This window comes from Nuphar pumila, chromosome 16 (assembly GCF_984573655.1).
Source record: "Nuphar pumila chromosome 16, dmNupPumi1.hap1.1, whole genome shotgun sequence".
Classification (NCBI taxonomy): domain Eukaryota; kingdom Viridiplantae; phylum Streptophyta; class Magnoliopsida; order Nymphaeales; family Nymphaeaceae; genus Nuphar; species Nuphar pumila.
Genome location: NC_143264.1, coordinates 4,854,463 through 4,872,802, shown reverse-complemented (window position 1 = coordinate 4,872,802; position 18,340 = coordinate 4,854,463). Strand labels below are relative to the sequence as shown.

At 41.0% G+C, this 18,340-nt stretch overlaps 2 protein-coding genes and 1 non-coding gene across 4 annotated transcripts; 2 read left to right on the top strand and 1 right to left on the bottom strand.

Moving 5' to 3' along the window:
- The first annotated feature begins 987 nt into the window (after window positions 1–987).
- Window positions 988–7,896, top strand: LOC149812754 (tRNA (guanine(26)-N(2))-dimethyltransferase 2-like). 2 transcript variants are annotated; one of them, XM_089992438.1, is made up of 12 exons: window positions 988–1,375; window positions 2,022–2,312; window positions 2,461–2,548; window positions 2,699–2,820; window positions 3,246–3,385; window positions 3,477–3,549; window positions 3,638–3,726; window positions 3,881–3,986; window positions 5,407–5,619; window positions 6,702–6,896; window positions 7,052–7,129; window positions 7,421–7,896. In XM_089992438.1, exons 1-12 carry the CDS (start codon window positions 1,235–1,237, stop codon window positions 7,658–7,660), a joined length of 1,776 nt encoding a protein of 591 aa, XP_089848564.1. In that variant the 5' UTR covers window positions 988–1,234; the 3' UTR covers window positions 7,661–7,896. The 2 variants fall into 2 exon arrangements, with proteins under 2 accessions (XP_089848564.1, XP_089848565.1); XM_089992439.1 differs by having other exon boundaries at window positions 1,089–1,375; window positions 2,018–2,312.
- Window positions 7,897–16,348: 8,452 nt separating this feature from the next.
- Window positions 16,349–17,551, bottom strand: LOC149812753 (protein ROOT INITIATION DEFECTIVE 3-like). Its single transcript, XM_089992293.1, has one exon. The coding sequence runs from the start codon at window positions 17,549–17,551 to the stop codon at window positions 16,349–16,351; it is 1,203 nt and encodes a 400-aa protein (XP_089848419.1).
- Window positions 17,552–18,231: 680 nt separating this feature from the next.
- On the top strand, window positions 18,232–18,325 carry LOC149812752 (small nucleolar RNA snoR26). Its single transcript, XR_016428404.1, has one exon. It is a non-coding gene; the product is annotated as a small nucleolar RNA snoR26 (small nucleolar RNA).
- Window positions 18,326–18,340: the final 15 nt, after the last annotated feature.

Genomic DNA, 18,340 nt, shown 5'->3' with positions numbered 1-18,340 from the left:
TTTAAAAAAGGTTTAAAGGAAAGAAAGCAAAATATAACAGGCCAACAAAGTGATCCAAAAAATTTATGATTATTCAATATTTTAAATATCAGGCTACCATTAAAATAACACAAAATTATACTTTTAGATTTTTAATAAAATAACTCATGAGGTTTTTGTTAAAAAATAAATATCACGTTTTAAACACAATAGTCATATTTTATCAGCTATTTATCATGAAAAAATTGTTTGGTTTTTTTAAATATTATTTATTTATATATTCTTATAAAATTTTGTATTTTAGAATTTTTGATTATTTTTTATTGCAGAGATTTTGCCAAAAAACAAGAATTTTTTAATTTTATAATTCTCACAAATTTTTGGCTGGCGATATTTTGACATTTTTAAATTTTGTCACTGTGGTAGCCAATGTTTTTTTTTACTATATATGCAATAGAAAAATGATTATGTTTAAAAAAGGTGTAAAAGGAAAGAAAGCAAAATATAACATGCCAACAAATTGATCCAAAAAATTCATGATTCTTCAACATTTTAAATATGAGGCTACTATTAAAATAACACAAAATTATATTTTTTCAGATTTTTAAAAAAATAAAAAATCTTAATGTTTAAAATATTTAAAAGATAAAGCAAAATGACACATTTAAACAGTTAAAAGGCTATCTTAACGGATGCAAATGCATTTATAAATGGGTAGCAATGCAATGTACACAAAGCTACAAAATTCTCCAACATGTTACAGAAATTCATTGCTTGTACCATTTAAAAAAAGTTTCAAAAATTAAAATATAAAAAAAACATTGGAAAATAGAAAAATTACATAACTATTTCTTTTATATCGACTGATCACTGCACGATCTCAGTTGTGTAGGTCCCACTTTATACAGTTACCATGTGGGATTAGAGTTATATATAACCGATTATCAGTTATGATTAAGAACCGAAAACCCTAAACCCTATTTCTATGAACTTCCCTCGTTTGTGGCAGAGAGAGAGAGAGAGAGAGAGAGTAGATTCGCCCTGATAACGGCGAGAGAGAGAGAGTAGGTTCGCCCTGATAACGGCGGGGCGGGGGGGGGGGCGGTGTGGGAGGGGCGTGGCGGTGGAATCGATCTCGAGGGTTTTGTTGGTTCTCCGATCGATCGCAAGCCCTGGAGGTATCGGATCTATCGGGAAACTAGGGTTTTATTTGTTCTGTCGTGAAAGCACGGTCTCCCTGCATTCCTTGCCGGAGATGGGCGACGAGTGTGCGAGGAAAAATGCGAACGCGAAGCTGAAGGCGCCCCCGAGCGACCCGAATGAGTACAGTATCCTTAAGGAAGGGGAGGCCGAGATTCTCATGCACGGGAACGATGTCTTCTACAACAAGACGCAGGTGATTTTTGATAAAACTGGCATTTTTTCTGGTCGAATTGCAGAGACTTTGTCAAAAAGATGGAATTTTGATTCGTTTAGCAAGTGGGTGGCTTGTAAATTTAACGTAGTGATATCAGTATTCTTTCAGCATAACAATTGATTCCCGATTTGTCTCAGATTCTGTAAAGGTTAAGTGTATCTTAAAAACCCCTTTGCGGTATCTACTTATCCGGAAAAGTGGGATAAGTTGGGATATTGCAATACGGAAATGAACGTCTGATTGTGAATACATTGCTATTACTTAGGGTGGGATTTATATGGAAGTTTTTTTTTCCTTTTTTTATGGGTGTTCTGACCCACACATTTAACAGAATAATGTGAACTTGCGTTGCACTGCCCATTGCAATTTCCCTGCTTATCCTGCTCTTTTTGGGTGCCCGCTTATTGAGAAAAGTGGGATAAGTTGGGAAATTGTAGAAGGGTGACCTTTTAGTTGCAAGATTGATCAATGCTGGTTCCTTGTGGTATCGTGGGTTTACCGTTTATGTTGTTCTCTTTGTTATCAGGAGTCTTAAGTTAGCTAACAGTCCATTCCATTTCCTTTCGTGCTGGTTAGTGCCATTATCGTTCACCAAATTAATTCTGATTACATGATCAATAGCCAGGTAGTTAACAGGGATTTGTCGATCGCTGTTCTAAGGACGTTTGTGTCCAAACGTAAAGAAGAGCAGAGTGCAAGGTGGAACAAAAAGGTAGAAGTAGAGCAGACTGTATCTGAAGATGTTAAGTCTGAACTGGCGTCGGAGCCTGAAGTTTCACATCATGATGAAGAAACGAATGGAGAACATGAAGTCGCACAGGTTTCATCAAAAGATAAACCGGGTGATGGCTCTGAAACGACCAAACCCATTGGCAGCAAGGAACCGAAGGAAGAAAAGCCCCTGAAGATTCTAGAGGTTTAATATCTTTCCTCTGTTCATAGTATTAAATCACGTCATGTAGGATAAATTTCTTGCAATTTCAGGCTTTTCCTTTGTGGCATATTTCTTTCTTCCCTTTCTTTATCATGCTCTGTGATGCCCTTGTCATCATAATGAAATGCAGGCATTGGCTGCCTCTGGATTAAGAGCACTGCGATATGCACGTGAAGTTGAAGGGATTGGATCAGTTATAGCTGTTGATAATGATAAAAGTATCCTCCTCCTCCTTTTATAAACATATTATTGCAGTTTTTCACTTTTTCATATGTTGGTTGTTCAGTTGTTGTCCGGTTAAGTTTAGATGAAATGCTTGGTGAATGTCACCTGAACTGAACCATCATTCTAATTTTGTCATGATGCAGTGGCTTTTGAAGCTTGCATGAGAAATATAAAGTTGAATGGTACTGTTGCTTGCTCAAAAGTTGAGCCACAGCTTGCTGATGCCAGGGTCTATATGCTCACCCACCAAAAGGAGTTTGATGTGGTAATTTCCTTTTCTGCTTGAAAAACCCTTTGTTACAATATCTGAATGTTTGATTGTAAATAAGAGGGTTCATTCTTAACTAAAGAAGCATGTTCTTGATTGTCACTTGGATCAGTAGAAAGCCGAAGACTTGCACTGTATATTTATGTGCTTTGCCACTTGTTTTCTGTTTCATCACTCTCCAAGTTGCTTTTGCTAAGAAGCCTAATTTTTTTATGACCTTTTGAACTTTTTTTCTTCCGAAACCTTAGGTACAATCCTTGTTTATTATGATATTCTCACAATAATCCATCAAGATATTTTCAGGAATCTCTCTCTCTCTCTCTCTCTCTCTCTCTCTCTCTCTCTCGTGTGCACGCTGGAATCTCATTGTGTTTTATTTATACGGCAATGGAACAAATTTCAGTTTATTTATTTGGTTCCAGGTTGACCTTGATCCATATGGGTCACCTTCAGTATTCCTGGATTCAGCAGTTCAGTCAGTTGTTGATGGTGGGATGTTAATGTGCACAGCTACTGATATGGCTGTTTTGTGCGGGAACAATGGAGAAGTCTGCTATTCCAAGTGAGATTAATCCCAGAATCCTTCATAGCACATTGTTATAGTTTAAAATTTGCTTCCCTGTTGATTTTTTTGTGTGGAAATGATGCGTCAGATATGGTTCGTACCCTTCAAGAGGGAAGTACTGCCATGAAATGGCTTTGAGGATCCTCCTTGCCTGTATCGAGGTAAATCATTGTATCCTCAGAGGGGCGCTTTTAGTATTCCAAAAGTCCTGTCCCCAGAATATGCCTCTTGATGTTCTTTGAAATGCAGAGCCATGCAAACCGCTACAAACGTTATATTGTCCCTGTTCTTTCTGTGTCGGTGGATTTCTACATTCGGGTCTTTGTTCGCGTATACACGTGCGTAAGATATTCCTTTTATGTCCTTTTACACTGATTATCGGGTGATTTTATTGATTTATAAACTGCTTCTTTTCTGTAATGTCTGTGAAATCAAATTATGTTTCTTGGTCAGTTGACTCACAGTTCATTCATTTTCTGTTTGTATAAGCAGTTCTGCTAGTGCAATGAAAAATACCCCTCTTAAGCTTTCGTACGTCTACCAGTGTGTTGGATGTGATTCATTCCACCTTCAACCGCTTGCTCGGGCTGTTAATAAGGTATCCTTCTTTTTGCTTTTATCATAACATTTTTATTCTGTGTCAAAATTGTTACTAGGCCTCACATCTATGTCATATGGATACAGCTACATACACAGGGATATAACCGTTTTATGGAGTTCCCAATACACCTAGTATATACATGTATATGGAATGGGAGCCAAAATGGGGCATCCACGTGGACATATTGTTGACCTAGGCAACCAGAGTATCTCTTGGTTGTTAGAAGCCTATGTCTTGCAAACACTTTCCTTAGCATGTTTATCTTGTGTTGATGCCATACGGCGCTAGACATGCCTTTACACTTCATGGGGACAGTAACCATATAGTGGACACCATGTCAACCAAAGTGTCACCTAGTTGTTAGAAGCCTATATCACATAGACACTTCCTTAGCACGTGTATCTTGTGTTGATGCAACACGACACTAGACATGCCATGACACTTCATTGACACAGTCTAATGTGTTGGACATGGTCAACATCATATCCCTAGATCCAATTATTTCTTTTGATGTCTCTTGTTTATTTATTGGATAGTTATTTTTCTCTTTTTATAATTTGCCTTGGTTGTGTCACGTTCCAATTTTCATCTGGGATTTATTTTTTAATAGTTATTAATCGTAATGACTTGGAATTATCATTCAAGAATTTGCACTTAAGATAGTATTCATGCTTGATTGATTAAGAATGTTGAGCATATGTAGTCTCACTCACATTTGCACGCGTGTGTGTTTGATACAAGCTGAGGTGCTTTTGGAGTGCCGAGGAGGATAGCGGGTGTGTTGGGGAGAGTTGGGTGTACTGCGAGCACCAATTTATAGGTGGGAATTTGGGTCAAATGGGTTGAGTCCGTGTATGGGGCTTCTTAAGTTGGGACTGGTAAAATAGGAGCTATTATAAATAGGAGTGTGTAACCATGGAAAAGGAATAAATAAGAGTTAGCCTTTTGGCTTGGGAGGTTACTCCATCTCGAGGGAGCTGCTTCTTTTTCTCTAACATCCCCCCTCACCTTCACTCGCCCACATCACTGCGCTCTTGGTCAAGGTCATCTAGCAGCCTCCCTTGCCGTGCCCCATCACCCACTGCATGCTCATCCTTCGCCAATCACATTCGATGTGCATAGCCCACGCACATGTGTTGTGTCTTTGTGCCCATCATGCGGCTCACATTACGTGTTTAACCCCAATCTATGTGATGTATAACATGCATGCATGCACGTGATGCTCTTTTGTCTCTCCATGTTCTAGTTTGTTGTACCCAGTGTGATTGTGTCGTGGCTTCTACCTGTGTCCATGTCTCTGTAAACAGCTGAAGGAAACATGCATAATATAGTCTATATGAAAGTTGATAAGTTTCTGTACATTTATGCCATTTTTGGTTGAAGGTGACCCTGTTGATTTTTTTTTCCTCTCTTCAAGAACAACAGTGTTAGATATGCACCAGGTTATGCTCCTGTTGTACCTCAAGAGTGCACTGACTGTGGGAAAAGGTTCAACTTTGCTGGGCCTATATGGTCAGCTCCAATTCATGATCAAGATTGGATTTCATCTATCTTATCAAATGTTGTATCATTGAAGGACCGATATCCAGCATATGAAAGGATATCTGCAGTTTTAACTACAATATCTGAGGTACTCCATACAATTTTCTTAAAATAATTTCCTCTTATCTTCTTTGGTGTCTGTATAAATCATGCTAGATTTTTCCTTTCATTTTTGTAATTTAAGTCTGCAACTTAAGAAGTTCACCTTGTTTCTTTGGCCTTAATGATTCTTAGAATTTCATGGTGATTCTTTGTTTCTGTTGGTTTAACAAGGGATATCGCAGTAAATTTATGGAAATATGTGATTGTGTATGCTTTTATGCATGATCCCTTTCAAGTAAGGAGTACAAACAGGAAAAAATGATTCATCCTTTATTAGTCATTTTTTGAGCTATTTTGATGGTGCTCTATGTGCAAGATGCAACCATGCTGGTTGCCATCTTAGTAAATCTAGGGAAAATGGATTGCCTTTGTGTAGGATTCCTCTTAATGAAGAAGTGCAGATGGCAAAAAGTGAATAGCAGTTCAGTAATTTTGTTGAAATTTAGCAGTACTCATCCCTGCAGGATACCACCATGTTTTAGTATTTTATGAAGTTTTAAGGCCTACAGAATGTGGGGAATTTTGTTTTTCTATGCTATTATGGAATGACGAGGTTCTGAAAATTCTGGTGAACTTGTTAACGTCCACTCCAGCTAATGAAGCTTTGTTGCGATAAGCAACTCATGAAATACTGTATGGTTTCTTGGCACCACCTATGGTATTTTGGTGAGGTTTTGGTATGTGATTTCTTTTACTCAGAAGTACAACTAGAAGTACTAATCCTTTCATTCTATTTATAGTTTTAAAAATGTCTTTTGTGATTACAAGTATACAAGGGGCTGCCATTATCTTCTAGATAATGTTTGGTAAATATTTATTAGACTTGTTCATGTTCACCAGATAAGTATCATTTCCATATTTGAACTGTTGAAAAAAAAAATCAGCCATAAAATTCTGACAATGTATAGTTAAGAACATTTTTCTTTGTGAACCCTGTTTTAGTCTTCATTTTTATAAAAGGAAAAAAGCGCTCTCCACAAACATTAAATTTTGTGTTAAAAAATATATGTTCTCTATTTGAGTTGTCTGTGGAACTTGTGTTGATACTTTTGATGTTACTGCCTGCAGGAGTTGCTTGATGTACCTCTGTATCTCAGCCTACATAATCTGTGTGCAACCCTTAAATGCACGTCTCCTTCAGCTGTTATGTTTCGTTCTGCAGTAATAAATGCGGGGTATCGCATATCTGGGACACATGCTAATCCACTGGGACTGAAATCAGATGCTCCAATGAATGTCATCTGGGATATCATGCGTTGTTGGGTAATAATCAGCTTCATCTGCATGTCTTTGTGTGCATACCTGAGAGAGAGAGAGAGAGCATCTAGTACAACAGATGGGTGTGAGAATTGGAAGCCCATTTGATCAACCTCAAAAATCTTGAAAATTGTGATCTCTAACCTCATCTTTGCGTTCAGGTAAAACTTCATCCAGTGAAAGCTCAGGCACCAGATCAATCAGGAAGTGTGATCCTAACTAAGGAACCGACCATCCAGGTTTGTTTCACTGTTCCTCATGGATATGTGAATTATCGTAGATTATTTTATGAGTTTTACTTAATTTGTTTGTACTTGGGTCATGTTGGTGACACGCCTAAACTAAATAATCCTGACTGGCTCATATCATAGAATGGTTTAGCTCTCTTGAGTGGCATGTAGCATGACTGCTTAAGTTTGTTGGTCGATGCCAAACAGTTGTAGTTATCTCATGTTTGTGTTTCATGTTTTTCTTTGTATGCGAAGGTTGTGCTTCTGCTTATCTCTTTATTTCTTTGTTCAATTGCTCAGGTCAATTTTGCTCGCACACAATCCTCACTGAGCAAGGCACAAGCTAAGAAGATTGCACGGTTCCTCCCGAATCCTGAGAACCACTGGGGGCCTAAGCCAAGGGCAGGCAGGCAGATAACAAGCAAGCATGCATCTTTACTGGGGCTAGAAAGGGTTAATGGGCCCAATGGGCATGATCAAACAAGTGAACCTGAGGCAAAACGGCAGAAATTAGATCATGGCACTGATTCAGAATCGTGACAAACGGGAAGCTTGGTGAAGGCCAGAAACTGCCCATGCAAAGCGGATTGCCTGTTTAGTGGCTAAAATTATCCTTTGTGGGAGATGATAGAAGTTTTGATTATATATGTTTTTTTTTGTGGAGACATAATAATATTCTCCAGTAGCCCAAAAGTTAATGTCATTGTGACAGTATGTGAGTCTTTAAGTTTTGTGAGTGCAATCTTTTTCTTAATTTTTACCGTTCCAAAAAACAAGTGAATTTCTCTCTCTCTCTCTCTCTCTCTCTCTCTCTCTCTCTCTCTCTCTCTCTCTCTCTCTCTCTCTCATATAGTACTATCTGGTCCAAATCCTGGGTAAGCATGCCCAGTTTCCGGGCTCAAAATGGGGTTTGATATTGGTTTCTAGGCATCACAACCATGTTTTGTTTTTCGGATAGCCAAGGCAAACCACCTTGCTCATGTGTGAGCTTGATGGTGTAAAAACTCCAAGGGAGGGAAAGTGCATCCGCAGGTGGAGAGGTATGGACCCATTTTGACAGGAAAGCTGTTTTTTTTCATCTGTTATGTGGTTCCTATCTTATATTTTCCAGACATGTTTCACTCTTTGTTGGAAAGAGACCTTATGAAAGAGAGTATCTTTCATAGGCAAGGACATGAAACAAACGGAGCTAAGTCCTCCTTGACTCCTTAGAGATCCAGCTTGGACCTTGCAGTAAGGGATGCACACCTTTGAGTTTCGAACTCATGATGTCCTTTCCGCTTGGTGACATTTACAAGTCATCCTATACCTGACTAGATGACCTCTTGTGAGCAAGCCATCCTATCCATATCATGTTCATGGTCTCGATTCTCGTATCAAAAAAATATCTTGCAGTAAATTAAAAAATATATCTAGTTTGCAGTAAAATGTTACTCCACTAGGCTCAGATCAGGTTGAGCAGGGTCCCATTAGAAAACCTTTTCTTCCCAAGACCAGCGAAGCCTGCTCTTCGGTTCAGCATTGGGTCCAGAACTTATGGAGTTTTGGGCTGATAAGGCATCCCAAACTTGGCCCACCTTGGGTATGCCCCTTGCGCATGCCGAAGAAAGGCGGCTTCCTGGGGACAAGGGGTGTGCCATGGGTTTACACGGTTGAGAAAGGAACCGCGCATAGCCAGTGTGACTAGGTCTCTGATCCCGGGAGTGGTTTTCTGGTTCCACATGAAAAAATGCCCATAAGATATTTGACCCATCTCATATCCCTAGCTCATATAACTAAGTTATGTTTGAATGCCTCTGTGGTGCTGATGTGTTACAGGCCCCACACCAATATCTGAAGCGCAGGGTTGGACAGGAGACCCGAGGATCTCTCAACCATATTTCGTTTGGTGTGATCCAACCATTTAGGGCATGATTGCAATGCTTTGTGTTTAGTAAAAGTTCTTAACAAGATTAACCTTGTGACCAACAATCACAGGTTGAACTTACTCAGTTGGGATTGTCTATCCCACCTGTGACCAAAACAAACATTCCCTTAGGGCACATTTGGAAGTGAAAAACTATAGTAGGAAAAGAAAGTTTTACCTATGAGAGTTTTTTATATGAGAACTTTTTCAAAAGAGTTTTTAGCTTGTTTGTGTAGAATGAGAAAAGCAGAGTGAAAAAATATGAAAAACTGAGAGAGAGAGGAGGAGGAGGGTGGGTGGTGATGGTGAGATGGGTGGTGGGGAGTGTAAAATTAATTTTTTTCTTGGTAAAAAACATTCCTGCACCCCTCCCCATAGAAGAATGTTTCCTATCAAAAAGTGTATTTTTTAGGAAAACTCTCTCTCATTTTCTCGGTAAGGATTTTCCATTTTGCATCAACATCTTTCTGGCTTACAAACGTGCCCATATAGTTACAACGGTTTTTTCCAAAATCATCCCTGTCTTGTAAGGCATTTCCAAATTCTTCCCTGCCTTATTATGTGTCATTTTATATGAGATTTTGATAAAGCCGATATAATAAAAAAGCACGATATTTCCGAAATAGCACCTATATTGAAAATATCACGTTTTCTAACATGATATTATCGCTTTATTAATATGCTAGTCATATTTTTTTATATTTGTAACCCATGTTCCTATACGTTTACATATTTTTTTATATAAATTTTGAAATTTATATACACCAATATTTTTCTGAGAAAAATAAAAATGTTTATTTTATTACTAGATTTTCTCTTGCCCAAGAAATCCCAACAACAAGATCTTTTACTATGACTATATACAGAGATAGAGAGAGCACCTAATTTCCCACTATATTCTAAATTCTCAAAATACCCCTTCTTAATAAGCATTAACTCAGCGTTCTTTTTACTTCCTACTTTCTTTAATGAAGCAGTTTTTTAAAAAAAGTAGGTTGGGGTTATGTCCCTTAGCCTTAGAACCCCTGCCAGTTATACAACTATACCATTGGGTTTTGAATCTGCAACGTCTCAACACAAGGTGAAGTGCACTAGCTGCTCCTGCCAGACAAGCAGATCTCCCGTTGGTTCAATGAAGCATCTTTCTTTCAAGGTGCATTTGATTACTTGTGATCTCTAGTCTGACCTCCCCCCTCAATCGGACTAAACTAAAAATCTATGGTTTTAGAAGGTTTTTGGCCTAAAACCTCAAGACCTGGGTTTTGAGATCGTCTGTTTGCATGGAGGACCATGCCTGGATCCACAAAACCTCGGGTTCTTCATAGATATCCGATGTAATCAAATGCATCCTCAATGACACTCCCTCAAGGAACAAAGTAAGGGCATTTTCGTCCTATTACTAAAGACTCGGTTATTTCCCACACCCCACGTTCCCATACAACTACAAAAGAGGGCCCATAAAACCAACTTTAACTACCTCTCTCCTCAATCCTATCCTTTCTCCATACCCCCAACAACAAAGCCTCTCTCTCTCTCTCTCTCTCTCTCTCTCTCTCTCTCTCTCTCTCTCTATATATATATATATATATATATATATATATATATATATATATATATATATATATATATATATATATAACTACCTCTCCTCAATCCTATTCTTTCTCCATTCCCCAACCTCCCTCAACAACAAAGTCTCTCTCTCTCTCTCTCTCTCTCTGAAGGCAATGGGGTCTCTTTCAGCAGCCAGCATTAGTGTTCTCTTCATGATCATGTTGAGTATGATAAGCCTCTTGGCCAGTGGACTCGAATTCAGGGTGGGTGGGCCCAGAGGATGGGTGGAGCCCGCCGGAAACGACACCGATACGTACAACGAGTGGGCCTCCAAGAACCGATTCCATGTGGACGACTCCCTCTGTGAGTTGTCTCTTTGAGATCATCTCCTTTACTTTGTTTTTGTTACTTTTACAGTTTTTTTTATTGTTTGTCATTTGCAATCATCTTGTGTTTCTTGGGTGTCTCTCATTGTTGGATATCTTGTAAAAACTTGGGAGTCGCTCTCTTTTTCTATTCATTTAAAATCGAGTTTTATGTAGTATTTTTTTTTTAAAAGAAAGGAAGGATGAGGTTTATGTAGTGCATGCATATTGGTGTTGTCACTAGAAAACTGTATCCTGTTCGTTACCTTTTTCTTCTGATGTTTCTGACTTTTCGTAATTTAGTTTCTCTAATTATTTCTTTTGATTTGGTTCACTGAGAAACCACTCTGATCAGGATCAGAGACTTAGTGGCGTTGGCTCTGCTGTCCTGTTAATTAGAGTAAGCAGGAGTGACACCCATGAGATTTGAACCTAGACCACCTGCCTAGCAGCGTAAGCTCCACCCATTATGTCAAACCCCTTGGGCTCCATTCTTCTATTTTTGCTCTTAATGAATTAATCCATGTATATTGCACATTTGAAAGGAGTTGAGATCAAAGGAGCGGTTAAGTGACATGGCTAAGTGCCATAGCCAATCACATGATAGCATTGCATGGGGCCCACAGTTATAGAGTGCAGGCCCCACAGGAAATGCTGTCATGTGATCAACTATGGCACTTAGCCATGGCACATAGCCGCTCCCAGGATCCACATTCCATTTGAAAGTACTGTTTGTTTGTTTCTTTTTATTCTGTAATTCGATTCTTTTATTTTTTGCTCTTAATTCATAAAGTATAAAACCAAGGATTGTTGCTGTGTGTGAATGACATTTATCAGCAAAGTAGTGGTACATAGTCATGTAGGTTATGTTTGGTAGCCTTAAATCAGTGGTTGTGTTGTGATTTCCACCATACTTTCATACTCTCTTGCTGTTTGGGAGCAGAGTGGTGTTGCTGAAACAACGCACTGGGAATGGTGCAGGCAACTCTATTTCTAAACATCATACATTGGCAAAACAATATTTTGGCAACACAATGAAACTGTATTTTCATCCCATTGCAAGGTTTCCAAACATAGCCATAAATTTACTATAGTCGTTTGTACTGGGAATCTGAGTAGAAAACTTTTTGTTTTTTACATTTACTTTTTTGTTAGTAGATGTGATCTATATAGTTTTTTAGTAGAAAGCAGATTTTCAATCATGTTTTTGCAACAGGCAAGTTGATTTTCCAAGGGTTTCAAAAATCAACTTCCCAAAATATACCAAAATTTGAACTCATGATATCATATTTTTTTACATTACAAAAAAGATAATTTAAAGTGCAATAGCTAGAAAGCAAACCATATTGAACAAATCTATATGAGGTTCGATAGCGTGGATACAACCTGCACCTAGGGGTGGCAATCGGGTCGGGTTGGCGGCTCGTGTCGGAGGGTTGGTGGGTCAGCATACCTCAACACGAACCCGACCCGTTTATTAAACGGGTAGCCCGACACGACACGGTTAACCCGTTTAATAAACGGGTCGGGTAAACGGGTTGGCAGGCTAGCGGGCGGGTTGGCGGGTGGGTAGGGGTCGGGTAAACGGGTTGGCGGGTTAGCGGGCGGGTTGGCGGGCGGGTTCGGGTAAACGGGTTGACCCACCCGCCTAACCCATTTATTAAACGGGTCAGCCGGGTTGGCAGGTTGGCATACCCCTAACATGAACCTGACCCGTTTAATAAACGGGTTAGGCGGGTCGACCCGTTTAAGCCAAACCCGAACCCGTCTAAGAAGCGGGTTGGCGGGTCGTGTCAAATTTTGCCACCCCTACCTGCACCTATATTGTAAAAAGATGCATAAGAAGGGGAATTATATAGGGGCCATTTTTTCCTCTTCTATATGCTTAACTTAATAGTCCAAAATCTTTGTAAATTTTTTTAGTCTTCAAATATCATTTTTTTTCATAGAAAACACATGATCCAGGTGTGAATTTCTTGTAAATTGACGATGCCCAATACATTTATGGGGTGGGGTCGGAACAGTGAAAAAAATACTGAAAGGGAGAAAAAAACATTTAGCATTCTTCATTTAGCATGGACCCATCTCTCTCTCTCTCTCTCTCTCTCTCTCTCTCTCTCTATATATATATATATATATATATATATATATATATATATATATATATATATATATATATATATATATATATATATATATATATCCTTGCAATGGTTTATATCATGATAAAAAAAGATGCATAACTGATGATGGCATTAACCCAAAGGGAGGTTTGGTGGGTGTTGGGGGTGGGGGGGGGGTGACATTGCTGTTGGTAAGGTTTACCATGAGTGTCAACATCTTGTATTAAAGAGGGCAAGGGATAAGCCCTTGTCAGCCGAAGCCTGGCTACTCTCTAGGGGCTTGGAGAACGCCACGGATTTACAAGGTCGGGACAGCAATCATAAGTATGGCAGGCTTAGCCAGGGAGATTAGGTCTCTGATCTTGAGGATAATTTTTCCATCCTTCACGTTTGGAAGCCAGAAAGATGTAAGAAAGGTGATGCAAAATAAAAAATGTCTACCGATTTTCAGACTCTTCCAAACGGGAGTGATTTTTTTGCTGAGTTTTTCTAAAAAGTACACTTTTTTTAATAGAAAACATTCAAAACCAAGAAAAATTTTATTTTTACTCTCCACCACCCATCTCACCGCCACCACCATCTTACCATCACCACCGGTCCACCACCCTCCTCCTCCCTCTCATTTTTTCATATCTTTCCACTCTACTTTTCTCATGCTACACAAACAAGCAAAAAATTTTCTTTTCAAAAACTTCTCATATCAAAAACTCTCCCAACGCAAAACTTTCTTTTCAAAAACTTCTCATATCAAAAACTCTCGCAAGGCAAAACTTTATTTTACTACGAGAGTTTCTCTTTCTTAGCCCTAAAAAACTGACGATGGCATTACTTCTCTCTAGATTTCAAGTACAAGAACGACTCGGTTCTGGTTGTAAAGGGCAAGAACTACGAGCGCTGCAACGGCTCCTTCCCCATCCACAAGTTCGATGACGGCAATACCCTCATCACCTTCCACCGCCACGGCTTCTTCCACTTCATCAGCGGCAACTTCACCCACTGCATGAAGGGCCAGCGTCTCATCGTCCGAGTCATGCGCCACGCTGACGCCCCGGCCCCACAAGCAGCCCCTGCCCCACAAGCAGCCCCTGCCCCACAGGCAGGCGGTGGAGGTGGTGGGGCCGGCACCTCGAGCCCCACCCCGCCACCTCAGCCCGACTCCGCTACCATGCTAGCCGCTACCGGTCTATCCCTCGCGGTTGCAGTAGGAGGCTTGATTGTCATTTCTGGATTCCTTCTCTAGTCTAGCTAGGCTACGTAGTCGTTTAATTAAACATGATTAGTTTCTATTTTTATTTGGATTTTAAATGTTATGGTTTGTAATATCCTATAGTTATTTCGTTTATAACATTAATTTAAGGTAATTATTTTTCTTTTTCATGGTGAGTATTTTTTTTTTTTGTGATATAGTGTGGTGGAGTGTTTTTTTTTTTAACTTGAAGAAACTGCTCCTGGTGCGTAGGCTTAGCCACGCTGGCTGAGCCTGACATACTTACCGTCTCTGTCCATGTCAGCGTAAAACTCCAAGGGCTAACCCTTCAACCCCAAAGAGTCATCAACTTTTGGCTGACAGCCATGAGATTCGAACCTAAACTGCTCGTCCGTCTAATGCTCTATCCCACTACTCCAAACCCCTTGTGGCGGAGTGTTGTTTATATACAAAAGGGCAAAGTGTATAGGTGTGTTGGTGTGTATGATTGTATTAGGTTGCATGCATCATGTATATGGCATAGTGACAAAAGTTTAAAACGGCAAAGTCTTGTTTTTCAAAAACTAGGGAGAATTTGAAAGAAAAATCATAAATCTTGTATTTTTTTACAAAAAAACTCGCTAATAAAAAATAAATTTTAAAAATATACAAATTATTTTGTATAAGAAAATATTAATAACAATTATTTAAAAATAAAAATACCTGGTTTTTCATGATGAATAGCCGTTTAAAAAGTAAATATCATGTTTAAATTGTGGTATTTTATGTTTTTTCATATATCTCATGATATTTTGAAAATCTCACGAGAAATTGTCGTTTTAAACTTTCAGGCAATTTCTCGTGGTATTATCACGAGATTTTCATAAATCTCGCAATATTTGTCACTATGGTATAGTGTTGTAACTCGTATTGTTTGAATCAATGAATTGAATATGTCTGACCAAATTTGATTCCGTTTAGTTGCATTTGGTAAAGCCAAAATCATGGCTGATTATAATTGGATGCAAATATGATTTTGGTTTTTGCTATTGAATCCAACAAATATTTGAACATGATGGATACCGAATATGTTTATATGCAAAAAAAAAAAAAACGGATCTGGCATGAGCTTTTCACCACCTGAATTAGAATATGTTTAGCCATCATCCCATTAGTGGAATATGGTATCTGACCACATCCGAATCCAATCCATTTACATTTCCAAATGATATATAGCTTATCAAACTTGGACAAATCTAGGAAAAGCAAATGATTCGACCCGATCAGCTTTTCACCATCGTCAGACAAGATCATAGATGAATTAGACAGAAAAATCCATACCAGATCCGACATTGTAGCGTATCGGATCTAATAGATCCAGAACGTGTCTATTGAATTTGATGAATGTCAAATTTGTTAGTAACCAAACCCGATCCATTCACAACCCTAGTCACATCACAGAACAAAGCCCATATTTTGTCAGACCAAAAACAAAAAGGTAAAGACGAGATCGGGTCAGAGTGTACTTTGACGGTATTCCGTCAGAGCACTTCTAGATGCCGTTGATCTCAAGATGAATGGCACCAAAAAACCTGTAGAATGGGATGTGCATCAATTGGATGAGTCCCATTCTTTTTTCCTGATGTTCATGTTTCAGATGAACGGCATCAGAACGGTTTGAAAATGAACGGCCAGCAATGAACCTATTCACTGTTTTGACGGTGTCGTATCAATTTTAAGATGAACGGCATCCAAGGCACATCTGACGTGAAAAGAAAACCTATGAAATTTTTACGTACACTCTCGCCCCATCTCAAAATCCAACCCTCCATCCTGCACGGGTTTTGATTTTAACCTTCATTTCCGTTTCATGTCCTCCGTCCCCGATCCAAACTGGGCGGGGCCCCGTTTCCCTTCCCCCCGGTCTACTCACCAGGGGCATATTCGTCATGTTATATTCAGAAGTGAACCTACGAAATAAACGCCGTGCGTCGCAATGACACTAATCACCCTGCACAACTTTTCATAAACAAGAAATCTCAATTTCTAAATCGACATCGTTAAGGGTACTTTTGTTATTTGAACCCTTCACCGTTACCTCTCCTGACCTCCGTGAGGAGCATCGTCAGCAACTTCTCGTACGTGCCGATTGCCGCCTCGAGCGTGTCGACGGCCCTCCGCCACCTCCCTGTATACCGCCTCCATCTCCGGCACCTCCGCTACCCGCCGTAACTCCGTCACTCCGGTCGAAGACCGCCACCCACCGCCCATCCCGGACGTCGCTCCGCGCCTCGCTGCAGCCGCCGACGGTACCACCACCACGTCACCCACCCCTCCCAGCACGTGCGAGAACGACTCCGCCACACGCTTGGCGTCCACGTCCAGAACCTTGATCTTCCCCTCCTCCGACGCAGTCACAAGGCTCCGGCCGTCCGCCACCTCCACGGCCGAAATCGCCCCCCCGTGCTCCGCCACCACCTCGATCTGGCCTCCGTCTGGCGGCGCGGCGGCGCCGTAGACCCTACCGTCGGACCCTCCGGCGTAGACGACGCCCCTCCCGGCCGGGTCCACGTCCACGCAGGACACGTGGCAGGGGAACGAGATCGTTCCTAAGTGGGTCCCGTTGGACAGACACCAGATTTTACACGTGGCGCCCGCAGAGCACGAGACGACCGTGGTGCCGGAAGGGCAGACGCCGGAGACGGGGGCAGAAATCCGGTGGAAACACAGCGGCGGATAGCCGGAGTCGGCATCGAGGAAGTGGAGGAGCGGCCAGACGGCAAGGACGCCGTCGTCTCCGCCGGAGACGAGGAGCGACCCGTCGTCAGAGATGGCGAGGCAGGAGACGGCGGAGGGGGAATGTGCGGGGAAGGAGCGGAGGAGGCGGCCGGAGGGGATGGCCTGGGCGTGGATACGGCCGGAGATGCCACCTGAGAAGAGGAATGCGCCACCTCCGGCGGAGGCGAGGGCGGCGACGGGCTCCGAAGTGGGGAGGGCGAGGAAGACGGAGGGGGACCACCAGTTCCAGAGGGCGATGGAGCCGGAGGCGGTGGCTGAGGAGAGGCGAGTGGCGTCGATCAGAGAGTTTCCAGCGAGAGTGACGCCGCGACGCGGGGCGCGGCAGCCGGAGAAGGTGGAGCGGAGGGCGCCGGTGGCGAGGTCGTAGGCGGTGTTTGTGTCATCGTCGCCGTCCGGGGCGGAGCTCACCAGGAGAAACTCCCGGCCCGACGAGGCCATCTCGTCCGGAAATTCAGGCCGAGTTCGCCGGAAATACTCCCGCTCCGCCCTGTCGTTCATTTTTAAGATATTTAGAATCAGTGGGTGAATTTCATACAATCTAAAAATCAAGCCCTCAATGAACTGTGAGCACATAGTTCTGGTTTCTTCAATATCGAAAATGCCCTTTTGTTGAGCAGAATAGACTGAACTGCGTTTCAAAAAATTTCAATTTACTTGGGGCTAATTTCGTAAACTAAGTTCAGCATGAGCTATTTATAAACCGCATGAACGTTGGAAGCCCTAACCCCAACCCTTTGTGATATCTGCCCCCAAAACCCTAACCCTAATTTCAACCGTTTTTCTCGTGAGTCATCTGTCCCAAAACCCCAACCCTAGCCCCGAAGTCTTTTACTTTTTCCTTCGGTGCGGCCGTTTTTCGAAACCAAATCAGGGTTAGGGTTTTGCTATATAATGCTGATCCCTAAATCTCAAAAGTGTTGAAAACCCTAACGATGACTCTGTGCCAAAATTTTCGAAACCCTAAATTCTCTTGCTTCCCCATGGATTCAGCAGCAGTTCGAGTCCTAATCGATTCTAATTCTGATTTGTCATTAGAAGTATATTGATTGTTCCCCAATACTCTACCTGATGTTCTTCGATCGTCAAGTTTTTTTGTTTTTTTGTTTTTTTGTTTTTTTGTTTTTTGGCTTCTCCGATTTTTTCAAGTAGCTTATCTGTTTCGGAATCCCTAACCCTAATTTGCATCGATGATGTGAATCATTAAATTGTTATCCTTGCACTTTGATTTTCCCATGAAGAAAATTCTCGGGGGAGAATGAAACTGAGATGCTTCCTTTTTTGCTTTCT

What these genes read in the sequence shown, in the direction of transcription:
- LOC149812754 (XM_089992438.1), top strand. Translation starts at nt 1,235, where the DNA reads ATGGGCGACGAGTGTGCGAGGAAAAATGCGAACGCGAAGCTGAAGGCG. An exon ending in GGAGAAGTCTGCTATTCCAA is followed by an intron (nt 3,386 to 3,476) that starts GTGAGATTAATC and finishes ATGATGCGTCAG; the next exon opens with ATATGGTTCGTACCCTTCAA. An exon ending in TTGCTCGGGCTGTTAATAAG is followed by an intron (nt 3,987 to 5,406) that starts GTATCCTTCTTT and finishes CCTCTCTTCAAG; the next exon opens with AACAACAGTGTTAGATATGC.
- LOC149812753 (XM_089992293.1), bottom strand. Translation starts at nt 17,551, where the DNA reads ATGAACGACAGGGCGGAGCGGGAGTATTTCCGGCGAACTCGGCCTGAA.